Genomic DNA, 13,384 nt, shown 5'->3' on the forward strand with positions numbered 1-13,384 from the left:
TCTAATCATCAAATAGACCATATATGACTCAAGGAGGGTAATAGATTGCGGCTGTGGATGGCTCGGATGAGGGTGACAGCGGGATGGTGAGGAGCTCGGCTGTGGGCTATGCGGGCTTTGATGCTCGGTGGGGAAGAAAGGCTCACAGGAATGGGAAGATGGAAAATTTGGAAGAAGGGATTTTTTGATTGAGGGTAATTTGGTCATTTTACATGGTTAAAGGGTAAACATGTACTTTCATCATATTTGGGGTATCATTGTTTAAGTTTGCAAACTTGAGGGGTGTTTTTGTCTAAAAAACCGCTAAATTGTATATAACTATCAATAGGGCAAACCTCAGGGGTGTCGTTGTAATTAACCCTTTTTTTTTTTTTTTTTTTTTTTTTCAAGATTGGTATTTTGTTATAGAAGACTTGTACGGCAGATTTTTTTTAACAAACCCACCAAGCTGTATTCGATTTATATCATCTCAGTAATAACGGATTGAAGAATAAATTGTAATTATAAATCAAGCATTGAAATAAGGAAGACCCTTATGTAAACCGATTGAATTTTGATTCGAATTTAACTCAATAACTCAAGGATTTAGTTCAAATTGAATATAAATTATGACTAATTCAATCTGATATAATTTTATGTTATATAATATTTACATATTATTAAACTATTATCATCATTATTTTTTCTCTTCTTCCCTCTTTTTAAAGAGTGACAATTCGTGTTCACAAGTCATATTCATGCCATGTCATGACATGAGGTATTATGTTATATGAATACGATATGATTATTAATTATGTTAAAAAAAATTGATAAAAATACGGTATAATTATTACACGTGTAGCCCATTTAATAGATGGGTAAGATGTGACAAGACACAAAATGATACGGCAAGACATATTTTTAAGTCATTTTAAACATGAACAGAACACAGTCATTTTTAACACACAATTATTTGACATATTTAGTTAAAATGGGTTACTCCACATTTTGTTAAAACGGGTCACTCGGGTTATAAACTAATTGGTGAGTTAATCATGAACTGTTTAATTATTGTATCAATTTATGTCCCGTTCTAGTCGTATTAGCAAGCGGGTCAAATATTGCCATTACTAATTTTTTTTGATATCTGTTTACAAACTGCTCGGTAATCAGATCGTGATCGTCTTTGCAATCCTTTGTTTCCCTTGGGCCTGGATACTGGATTTTGCCTTTCTTTATATTCTTAACATATATATATATATATATATATATATATAACAAGATCCAATCTTTAGTTTGATTTCACATGAGTGCCAGGTCCGGAGGCATGCGTTAGATGTCACGTTGAGCACCCAGTCTGGAGGCATCCGAATGAGAACTCCCAAATAAGCAGGCCGACCAAACCACAACAAAACATTGCAAGTTCGACTAAAGGAAAATGTTATAAAAGGAAACTTGTCCCACATCAGATCCAAATGGATAATTGAATGAGTATAAAAATGCTTTAGATGTTAATCCTCCTTAATATTTTAAGCTTTTTGATTGGATCACAAAACACCCACCCATTCATCTTAAGGCTATGTTAGGACCAAAAACATTTCTCATTTCCATACAACCAAGCTCATACCAGAACACAGAAACTAGTATAGAGGAAGAAATTATATTTTCTTGTTTGATTACCATGGAAAATCAGAGGAAAAATATATCAAACAAAATAAGAAATTATTAGTTTACATGTGATTCCCTTTTTCTTTCTATTAGTTCTGAACCACCAATCAGAGTGTCTTAAATCCATACCGTCAAGCATATAGTCTTAAATCCATACCGTAGCAACAATAGTCACAACAACAATGTTACGGGCGCCATGACATTATGATACATATTAAAAGAAACTGTTTCTTCTATCTATTGTCTAGAAGAAGAGCAAACGATCATCTAATGTTTGCCGAAAATGCCACCACCATAAGCAGATCTGATCATATCCCAATGTTGGTGCAATAGTAAAAACACTTACTAGCAACAATCCATGCTTTCTTCGGTCAAAAACAAGGTAAAGTGTGGCTCCAAAGTCTGTCATCACTACTATGGAGAAGAGCAGAGTTAATCTTTTGCATAAAAGGAGGTGAGGATGCCTTCTGTCCAAAAATAAGGTATAGTATGGCTCCAAAATCTATCATTATAGATACTATGGCAATGAATAGGGTTACTAGACCAAAAATTAATCTTTTGAGCTAGCTGTAATTTCTGCAAAATGTCCATAGATACTATAGTAGTATCTATGGAGATGAATAGGAGAGAAAATCAATAATTAATTTTTTGGGTAAGGTATAAAAAAAATCAATCACTCAAAAAGTGGGTATGAACAAGAACATATAATAAAGACTTTCATATCGCAATAAATACTTTATCTCTGCATAAAGGCTTGCTTCAGAACCTCAATATTACGATGTTCATGGCATACTCATCTCATACCATATCGGAGATAAATATTTCATCGTATAGAGAAGAGGGGATTAAGATACAAAAATTGCATGGTCCGGAACGTAAAGGGTGAGGCTTTGGTTTTGGAGCAACAATTTCTAAAATTGCGGCAAATGGTTATCAGATCAGGTGCAAGTGAGCCCCGAATCAAAATTCTACATCCTGCCGGTCAAAAATGATAAAAATGAACATGAAAAGGGAGTTTTGAAACTAAAAATTATAAACTCATTGAAACCGAAGCCAAATTCGTCTTTATGAGTTTAAGGAAAATCCTGAGACTGCTCGGTCGGTCAAATAATTGAAGGACCGTGGCCTTAAAGCTTTATTCAAGCCATGCACCGCGTTCTATCCGCATATAGTCCGGCAGTTCTACTCTAACATGTTTTACTCATGCACGGAGCCGAAAGTGATTAAGACAACCAAGGAGCGATAGCAATTGCCGAGGCAAAAAGACAAAGATTATGCAAATATTAAAAATGAATTAGAGAAAACAGAGAAGGCGACAAAAAGAAACAGAGGAAGAAGGTTATACGGCGTGAAAAAAAGAAAAAAAAAAAAAAAAAAAAAAAGAGCAGAAGAAATCAAATATGAAATGATGAATGAGATAAAAGTTGAATATAAAAATAGCTTTTATATCTCAAGAAGTAACTCAAGACATTTCACTATACAGAGAAACAACAGTAACCTTTCATCCTCGCAATAAACCCAAGAAGTATAGCAAACTCAACAATTGAGGGCAGAGTTGGCATTCGATGGAATAAATTAAACCCAAATGAAGCTAGTAGCAGAAACAGGTGACAATGGGTTTAGACAGAGAACAGAAACAATACAAGTACCTCTTGAAGACAAGAAAGTACCGGATCGAACCCTTGACCTGTCCGAAACCAAGATCAAACTGGTCGCAAGGTGATCTGGTAATACAAGTAACTTTTGGGAAGTAATCATGGTATATTGATGGACTCTCTCACCTGGGTTAGGCACAGATCAAGATCCGATTGCACTGTAAATCGAATACCGAATCATGAGTTCAAAGCTTCGACTCATATGGGTCTTTTTTCACATACAGCCGTCAAAAGAATATGATAGGAAGGGAACCCTAGAGGGAGAAAGAGAGCCCAAGGGAGAGATGGGGAAAGAGAGACGAAGTTGCTCGTCTGGAGTCAAGAGACAGCATTTCTTAAATAGAGATAAAAAGGGTTTTGCATCTCCCCATATTAAACTAGATACTTAGAAAGATGAATAATTTAAAATTTTTCTACAAAAAGTTAGTGTTATTATCATAACTAGATAATTTTCTTTTACCAAAGTTTAACACTTTGAATTATATTGTTCTTTTCTTTTTTATTTTTTAAAAAATTGGTATATATTTGTATTATATAAGACTTGTATGGGACTGAATGGAACATTACATTTTTTTTATTTTTTATTTTTTATTTTTTTTGTCTAAGGCAAAAACAACCACAACACAAGAAACCAAAAGAACCACAACCTACTAAGACCCACCCTCTGCCACCACAAAAGGGACGATAGAAGGAAGAATAGAAGACAACCACATATCGGACATAATCCCAGACCGCAAAAGAGCTGCCAAAGCATGAGCCACCCGATTACCCTGACGACGCACATGAGTCAATTGAGTGGCTTGAAACCGTCGTAAGTCGCGAGCGATATCAAAACAAATAGAAGCAATTTCTGACGGGCAAGACAGCTGACATAACACCCCGTCCACCACAACTTTAGTATCCAATTTAAACCATGCAGAAGAGAAATACAAATTAATAGCGCAAAGAAGCGCACGCTGACAAACCAACGCTTCTGCCTCTAAAGCTGAAACAGTAGAGAAAGGACGGAAAATAACTGCACGAAGCATTGCACCCCTAACATCCCGGAAAACAGCAGCGCCACCCCCTTGCGAAGACTGCCTACAAAAAGCCGCATCAAAATTACACTTAACAAAACCCGATGGAGGGGGACTCCACGACTCCACCAACGCACCAGCCAACTGAGGTTGCACTGAAGAGCAGAGGAAACGAGCATCATGAAACTCCCAAAAACTAGCAACAGCCTTTTGCACCACAACCTCCGGCCGCCATAAAACCCCCTCAAAAACCAACCGATTCTGGGCTTTCCAAATACCCCAGACACAAAAGGAGATCAGGCTAAGAACATTCGCAAAATCCGAGGAGACCATAGCCTTGTGCACCAAAAAACGCCAGCCAACTTGGAACGAAGAAAAAGACAAAGCAGAAAAATCAAAGCGCAACGGAGATAACTTCCACACCTGAAAATAATGAGGGCAAGAAAAAATAAGATGCACCACGGACTCCTCCTGTAACCCACAGCAAGGACAAAGAGGAGACACCGCACACCCGCAAGCTAGCAACGCAACACGAACTGGCAAGGCATGAAAACAACATTGCCAAAGGAAGTGTTGCACCTTAGACAGTGTCCAGCAGCGCCAAATAGAAGACCAAGAACCAGTAGGAGAAGCAACCCCCAAAAAAGAAGTCCCTGACATGGCCAACTGATAAGCCGATCGCACCGAAAACTTACCCGACCGCTCAAGAGACCAAATGATCTCATCCGGTTTATCTCATCGACTAATGTGAATCTTAAGAATTTCCTGCACCGTAATGGGTGAGAAAACTTGAGAGAGAACATCCAGCTTCCACGAAGACGTAACAGGATCAATCAACTCTGCCACTGAAGAAAAGGGAGTTGGGACCTGGGGTGGTGGCAGTTTGTGAGGAATCGTAAGGACCCAATGATCATTCCAAATATCCGTGGATAGGCCATTTCCAATCAACGATCGAACTCCCTGACATAACAAGGCCTGAGTAGACCAAATACTACGCCATCCCCAAGAAGGATTATAACCCAAAGGAGCCTCCAAGAACGACGAAGAAGGAAAATACTTTGCTTTGAAAAGCTGATACAGCAGTCCCTGTTTACGGACCTGAAAATGCCAAGCATGCTTAGATAAAAGAGCCAAATTAAAAGCCTCCAAATCGTGAAACCCTAGACCACCCGTCTGTTTATTCCGGCACAAAAATTTCCAATGAAGCTAATGAATTGCCCGAGATTTATCTTTAGAACACCACCAAAAAGAATGAATATACTTCATTAAATCATGACACAACGTAATGGGTAGCTTAAAGGAAGACATAACATACTTAGGCAAAGCACTCAACACTGCCTTAATTAACACCTCTTTCCCACACGTAGACAGAGCTTTCGCTTTCCAAAAAGATAACCGGTCCTGGATTTTAGTTAAGAGGAAGTTAAAAACATCCCTCTTGGAACGTCCCAAAATGGCCGGCACCCCAAGATGTCGACTGTGAAAACCCGACAACGGCAAACCCAAAGCATAACTAAGAGATTGCCTCAATGACATAGGAGCATTACGTGAGAAAAAAACTGAGGATTTAGTAAAATTCACCTGTTGCCCAGATGCCCACTCTTAATCAGCCAAAATGCGTTTCAACACCCCAACTTCTGCTGAATCAGCAGCACAAAACACAATAGAATCATCAGCAAAAAACAAATGAGACACAGACGGTGCTCCCCGACAAATACAAACTCCAGATTACAATCGAGCATCCTGGGCCCGCCAAATAGCCAGCGAAAGAGCTTCTGCGCAAATAATAAACAAATATGGGGAAAGAGGATCGCCTTTATGCAAACCCCTGGATGGTTGGAAAAAACCCACCGAGTGCCTATTAATTTTCAAAGAGTTAGAGATCGTGGAAATGCAGGCTGAGATCATTTGAATCCAATGATCATTTAAGCCTAACCAGGCCAGCATATGAAGTAAGAAATCCCACTCAACTCTATCATAAACTTTACTCATATTCAGTTTCAACGCTAACCATGCCTTACTTCCCTTATGCTTATTTTTCAAATAGTGTAAAATTTCATGTGTAATTAAAATATTATCAGTAATATGACAACCTACAACAAATGTACTTTGGGAAGCATCGATAAAGGAATCAATAATCCATTTCAAGCGGTTAGTTATAATTTTCGCAACAATGCGATAAGACACATTACATAACGAAATGGGGCAGTAATGACTAACCTGCGTTGGAGAGGGAATTTTAGGAATTAAAATAATATTGGTACGATTAAAACTAGTCAGCAAATTACCAGTAGCAAAGAAACTAGAGATTGCCCCAACAATGTCCCGTTTAAGAACCTCCCAATATTTCTGATAGAACAACGGGGTCATCCCATCCGAGCCAGGAGCTTTCAATGGTTGCATAGAAAAAACTGCCTGCTTCACCTCTAACTTTGTCGGGGCCAACAACAAATCAGCATTCATCGCATCAGAGATCCGGACCGGCACATACCGCAAAAATTGATCAATATTCGAAGGAGAAGAAGACGTAAACAAATCCTGAAAATAAGTCAGAAAGATCGACTGAACGGCATTCTCCTCAACCACCCAGTGATTCCCAGTATCAAAAACCCCGGAAATGGTATTGCGGCTTCTCCGCCTTTTAGCAATGACATGAAAAAAGTTAGTATTACGATCCCTCTCTTATAACCACAGGAGACGAGACTTCTGTTTCCAATACAATTCTTCTTCTAACCAGCAAGACATTAAAGAATGTTCCAATTGAACCACTTCAGCATGACAGTAAGTAAAAGTGCGAGCTCGCAACTCGCGAAGCCGAGCAACCAAACAATCAATTTGAGCTCGGGAATTAAGATTACGCAGCTTTGCCTAATGAATAAGATCAGCTTTACAATGCCGTAATTTCTGAGTCCACTGAAATTGAGCTGAACCATGGATCGGAGTAGACCAAGCGGAATCAATAATCTGCCGACAGTCATCCGAGAGAGTCCAACGAGCATCAAACTGAAATTGCCGTTTTCGAGCCCGACGCTCAGGGATAGGCGTCAAAAGTAAAGCATAGTGATTAGAACCAATCACAGAAAGATGGGATAAGGTAGCTCAAGGAAAATTAGAAAGCCACTCCTTAGTCACCAACGCTCGATCCAACCGTTCTTGAATATTAACAGACCCGTCCCACTGGTTAGACCATGTAAAAGGAAAACCCTAATACCCAAGATCTACTAAAGCATATCAATCAACCAGTGTACGAAAAGACCGAAGTTGCCACTGAGGCCTAACCCGGCCCCCATGCTTTTCAGAATTATGTAAAATATCATTAAAATCCCCAATAATAATCCACCGAGACGACCAATAACAAGAACGACGAATAAAATACTCCCATTGCGCAGCCCGGTCCCTATCAACAGTACTGGCATAGAGAAGAGAAAAATACCAAGGAACCTGATTGGGAGACAGAATAGCAATAGTAATAGAGAAAGAATTTTTTTCCACCACCCGGAGGTGAACATTATCAGTCCATCACAGAGCAAGACCACCAGCAATCCCTTCCGGTTCAACCAATCACCCATGGGAAAAACCCAACACCCGTTGCACAGCCAAAATCCGCCGCAATGATTTTGTTTCAAGAACACCAAGAATATCCGGACAATAGTTAAGTTTTAAACACTTAAGTTGTTGAACTGTGGAAGCAGACCCCAAACCGCGACAATTCCAAACAATAATATTTGGTTGCACAGTATGAGAATCAGAAAAACACACCAGTTGAGCAGTAGAAGACGAAGCATAAGAAGTAATGGAATGTACCGTACTGGAGGCCAGAGGAGAGTGGGAAGAAGCTGCTCGGTGAGCAGGTATAAGGCCAGAAGCCATAATTGATAAAAGAAGTAGCCAAACCAAGATAAAAAGTAATACAAACCCATCACCCAGGCCCAAAAACACAGCCCAGACCACAAAGAGCGGCCCAAAACTAGCAGTCCAGGTCAGAAAGAGAGGCCCAAAAAGAAAGAGCCACACAACACCACGTGTGCACATCCCAAAAAGCAAGCCCCCGACAACCCACAGACCGGACCAACCACACTGCCAGCAAGCAACACCACCAGGGGCGGAGCCAGGATTTTAATTCAGAGGGGGCGCAGTGTAAAAATATATATATATATATATATATATAATTTAAATAAGAAGAAAAAAAAATACATACTATATATATCATTCTTAAGTGCAAAAAGAAAAATGTTTAAGAAGTAGGGGGCCAAAAAAAAATTAAGAAGAAGAAGAAGAAAAAGGGAAGAAAAATGATAAATTTGAAAGGGAAAAAAAAATATAGAGAGTTTGAGTACAGAAGGAAAATTTAACTTTTTTTAAGGAAATCAAAGGAATATTAAGGCAAAAGAAAAAGGAAAGAAAAATTTAAAAGATAATTTTAGAAATTTAAAATTTTAGGGGGGGCATTATATAGAAATTTCCTTATAATTATACAAATTAAAATAAAAATTACTATATTTTATAGTAGGCGGGGCCAGGTCAGGAGGGGCATGTGCCCCCTTTGGGCACACACTAGCTCCGCCACTAAACACCACCGCACAAACCACACCAACCGATTGCTACAAGCACCCCAAAAAGTAGGGAACAAGAGACCTAAACACTGCCCCAACACAGCAAAACACAAACCACTCAACAATCCACAAATCAGCTCAAACCAAAATCTCGACTGACAAACCCCAAGCATGGAACGAACACCACAATTCAGTGCAGCTGACAAACCCCAAACAACCAACCGTACAAAACAGAACAAGCAAACCCACCACAGCACCAACGCGAAGAGTCAAACAACAACCCTTGCACACCGCTGAAACAAAAAATGAAGAAGCACACACCCTCACGATCGGAGGGAACTCTCACACAACGGAGAGATAAAGGAACTCTCACACTTTTTAAACCAATTTGAGCACCTCCAACATGTTCTAAAGTCATCTCAATCAGTTCTAGAGCATTCTAGAACAAGTACATCCGGTATTAGAAAAGCCCAACTTGTTATGTTGTATTCTGAAATTGCTTCGAAGTATATGCAAAGATCCAATACTTGACTTTCTGGACTTTATTAAGTTGTCAAACAAATTTGCAATTGAGAAAATAGTGTATCTTTGGAAAAGTTGGAAAGATTATGGAACATATTAGTCTAAGTGTCTGATGAGATATCTCGAATGTGTCGTGGTTAAATAATCAAATTAATACAAATTATATTTTACTTATCAAAAAAAAAATACTAATACAACTTATTTTTAAATTATGAACTATATAAGACTTGTATGGGACTGGACGGAACATATTAGTCTAAGTGCCTGATGAGATATCTCGAATGTGTAGCGATTAAATGTCCAAATTAATATAAATTATATTTTATTTATAAACAAATAATAATAATAATACAAATTATTTTTAAATTATGAACACGTCACAGACATGTCCAAAAAGTGTTATATAACACCTTCATGCTTTTTAGACTTTTCTCAATTTAATCATAGTTGTGAACGTTTTTGTAACCCAACCAATGGGTGGATTTCTCCACATTGTTCTAGGGAGTCTGATCGGTTGGTCAATTAAACATCAACCTTCGCAATAGCACGAATCATTGTAAAATAGGGCTATTGGTCGGGTAAGTCGAACCACTGGGATTGCGCTAGTTTAAGGCAACCTAAGCGTCTAGAATCGTTTTAGAATGATAAGGGGGAATAGGGTGTTTGCTTGGTTTGTCACTAAAGCTATGAAATTAAAATGCATAAAATAGTAGATTGCAAGGAATGTAAAGAGGTGAAATGCAAGTAGAGAAGACTAGGGAGATGAATCCGTCTCCATCCCTATACACATGCTAGATTAGAACTAATTAAGGGGAAAAATAACATATAATGGTCAAGAATTACATAACAACACATGGTTGCCATGTAATTGATCAAGAAGTACATTAAGTCTCAAACAAGTATAATCTATCAAAAGGGTAAACATGCTTAGACTACCTAACTAAGGTGTAGCTTATACACATTTACTTAAATGAAAGACTATCAAGTTCTTGACAAAATGATGAAGCACATGGAGCTAGAGGTTAAGCATACACCATCAAAGGATTTCCTAAGCAATGGTCTATCAAAGTCACCTATCAACATGCCATGAAACCATTTCATAACCTTGTTCCCATTCTCACCATGAAAACTCAAGCAATAAGATTCATATAAGACATCACCTAACAATCAAGATAATGAACTTGAAGAAATCAACCATACATATATAAACATTCATTACAACAAATTAAAGGCTCTTAGTTATGAAAAAGACCATAGAAATATACATTGCAATCCCCCAAAATAGACTACCCTAGGACATGCTTACAAGGGAGGGACTTCATCACCTCCCTAGAGGAAGAGTTAGTTACCCATTGGAGTCTTAGAATGAAGAAGAAGCTTGAACTCCATCTCCAATTTTCGAGCTCCCTCCTTTAAGCTTCAAGAACACCTTCCTTTCTTGCTCTCTTCTCTCTCCTCAAAATGAAGCTTAATGATATGTGTGGCCTCCTTCCCTTTATTAGATATCTTATCCACTCCAAGAGGCCACCAACCAACATCTCCAACCACTTCATTAAAGAGGAAAACAAAATGAAGAAACCAAGGTGCAAGTGGGCTGAAATGAGCCATTTCCAAAGGGCATTCTGCCCAAATTTCGAGTGCTCGAAATAGGGCCTCAAGCACTCGAATTTAGTATAAAAAGCTCCATGCTTCACTTGCTCCGCCCAGACCAACTTTGATGAAATGGCCATAACTTTGCGCTCCGAACTCCGAATGACAAACCATTTAAAGATTTGGAGAGCTAATTCAGAGCTTTAAATACTTTATGTTTTGGTGGAGATCCAATTCTCAAGGATGGTTGGTCGAAAATGAAGATCAAGGCAGAATTTCATTGCTGCCAGGCAGTTCTGCGCACCTCTGGTAACAAGGCCAAAACTCTCTGCTCCGAGCTCCGAATGACAAACCGTTTAAAGATTTAGAAAGCTAACTCAGAGCTGTAAATATGCCATTTTATAATGGAAGTCCAGATCTCGAGCTTTCTGGGTCAAAAGTGGCAATCAAAATCGAGCTTCACTGCTGCCAGAATTTCAGAATTGGCTCCCCTCTTTTGTAGACATGTTACTCCACCCAAAAAGCCCTCTCTCTCCTCCAAGAAACATCCCCAACCAACTCATAAAGAGAGTATACAAAGTTAGAAAATTTCTGAGCACAAGTGGCTGATCTCGTGTAGCAATCTGCCCTAATTTCGAGCACTCGAAATAAGGCCTCGAGCACTCGAAAATTGGCCAGAATGTCCTATGCTTGGTATGCTCTGCCCGGACCTACTTTGGTAAAACGGCTATAACTTTGCGGTCTGAACTCCAAATGATGAACCGTTTGTAGATTTGGAAAGCTAATTCAGATTTCTAAAAACTTTATGTTTTGGTGGAGATCCAATTCTCAAGTCTGATTGGTCGAAATTGAAGAACAAGGCAGACTTTCATTGCTGCCAGGCAGTTCTGAGCACCTCTAATAAGAAGATCATAACTCTCTAATCCAAACTCCGAATGAAAAACTGCTTGAATATTTGGAAAGCTGATTCAGAGCTCTAAATCTTTCATGTTATGATGGAAGCCCAGTTCTTGAGTTTGGTAGGTCAAAATGGCCAACAAAGTTCGGGCTTCACCGCTGCCAGAATTTCAGAATTGGCACCTTGATATTCAAAAACTCTACAAAACACCCTTCTTGCTCCTTTATTGAAATTGAACCTGAAAATGCACAAAAACATACAAATGAAAGTAATCTACATAATTAAACGAACAATGAACTTAACTAATGCAATTAAGGGCGCTTGAATATGCAATATTCGGCGCTTATCAGAGTCCGACTTCGGGTGAATTGCCCCCAATTGTTCTAGGGAGTCCGACTTCGGGTGAATTGCCCCCAATTGTTCTAGGGAGTCTGACTTCTAACTTTCACACCCATTAACTTTTAATATAACATGATATGAAAAAAAAAAAAAATAGTAATAGTTGCTGAATACTGTTGTAATTATTAACACTAAATGCCAATGTCCTTTTGGAATTCTCTATTTTTTCTTTTCCTTTGCTTTAGTTTGCATCAAAAACAAATTCTTTAATCAAGCTACTAAGCTGACTTAGATTTATATCATCTCATTGAACAATAAATTGTAATCATAGACCAAATATTGAAATAAGGAACGCTTATTAATTGATCGAATTTTTATCCGAATTCGATTAAACAACTCAGATATGGATTGAATATTTAATTTGATAACCTATTAATAATTCAAATTTGTTAGCTAAACAAATCAAATATGGATTATAATCAATTCGATCCAATAATAATTCAATCCGATATAATATATTATATTATACATGTTCACATATTATCAAGATATTCTAATAATTGTTTATTATTCTCTTTTGGCATTAATTTATTTTACAAAGAAAAAGAAAGGAACAACATGAGTTGAATTATTGGATCATTTAATAACAAATCGGATATGAATTCATTCATAAAAATATCGGTCAAGTTATCAGAACCGATCGAGTATTACCTTATCTGTGACGGCCCAAGTTTTATAACCCGGTGCGTCAGTGATGACCCAAAAGTTGACCCGGTAACGGATCTGAAATGCGAAAGCGAAAGATAAAACCAAAGTCTATAGAAATATAAATCATCCCCAAGACACCAATGTGACCTTCCATGAAGTCACGGAAATCAAAGAAAACGAATGAGCAAACGAGAGTCAAAACGGGCAAAATCCGTTAATAAAGGGCAAAATGGTTAATTTACAAATAAGAAGGGAAATTTGACTCCAAGCAAGTCAAATGAGGTCCACATAACCTAAATTAATCATTTCACAATATTCTAAAAGGTTCTAAGAACTTTGGTCAAGAATCCCACAAGACTCCCATTCTCGTTTTAAACAAAATCTGACATTGTCTCATTAAAATATGAATAACTCCCATTGTGATTTGAATCTGAGAATGGAATTGGTACTATTGGA

General features: G+C 38.1%; 1 protein-coding gene and 1 long non-coding RNA gene across 2 annotated transcripts; both read right to left on the bottom strand.

Moving 5' to 3' along the window:
• Nucleotides 1-1,778: 1,778 nt before the first annotated feature.
• LOC132311275 (uncharacterized) lies at nt 1,779-4,163 on the bottom strand. The gene is made up of 2 exons (XR_009482918.1): nt 3,297-4,163; nt 1,779-2,223 (listed from the first exon to the last, which is right to left on the bottom strand). It is a non-coding gene; the product is annotated as an uncharacterized LOC132311275 (long non-coding RNA).
• A 118-nt stretch (nt 4,164-4,281) lies between these two features.
• Nucleotides 4,282-4,978, bottom strand: LOC132313917 (uncharacterized). Its single transcript, XM_059812852.1, has 2 exons — nt 4,343-4,978; nt 4,282-4,287 (listed from the first exon to the last, which is right to left on the bottom strand). The coding sequence occupies exons 1-2, from the start codon at nt 4,976-4,978 to the stop codon at nt 4,282-4,284; spliced, it is 642 nt and encodes a 213-aa protein (XP_059668835.1).
• Between the last annotated feature and the right edge of the window lie 8,406 nt (nt 4,979-13,384).

Source organism: Cornus florida, unplaced genomic scaffold, assembly GCF_030987335.1.
Source record: "Cornus florida cultivar Cherokee Brave unplaced genomic scaffold, ASM3098733v1 CherokeeBrave_3.0.0_Hap2_Chr06, whole genome shotgun sequence".
NCBI lineage: Eukaryota > Viridiplantae > Streptophyta > Magnoliopsida > Cornales > Cornaceae > Cornus > Cornus florida.

What these genes read in the sequence shown, in the direction of transcription:
- LOC132313917 (XM_059812852.1), bottom strand. Translation starts at nt 4,978, where the DNA reads ATGTCAGGGACTTCTTTTTTGGGGGTTGCTTCTCCTACTGGTTCTTGG.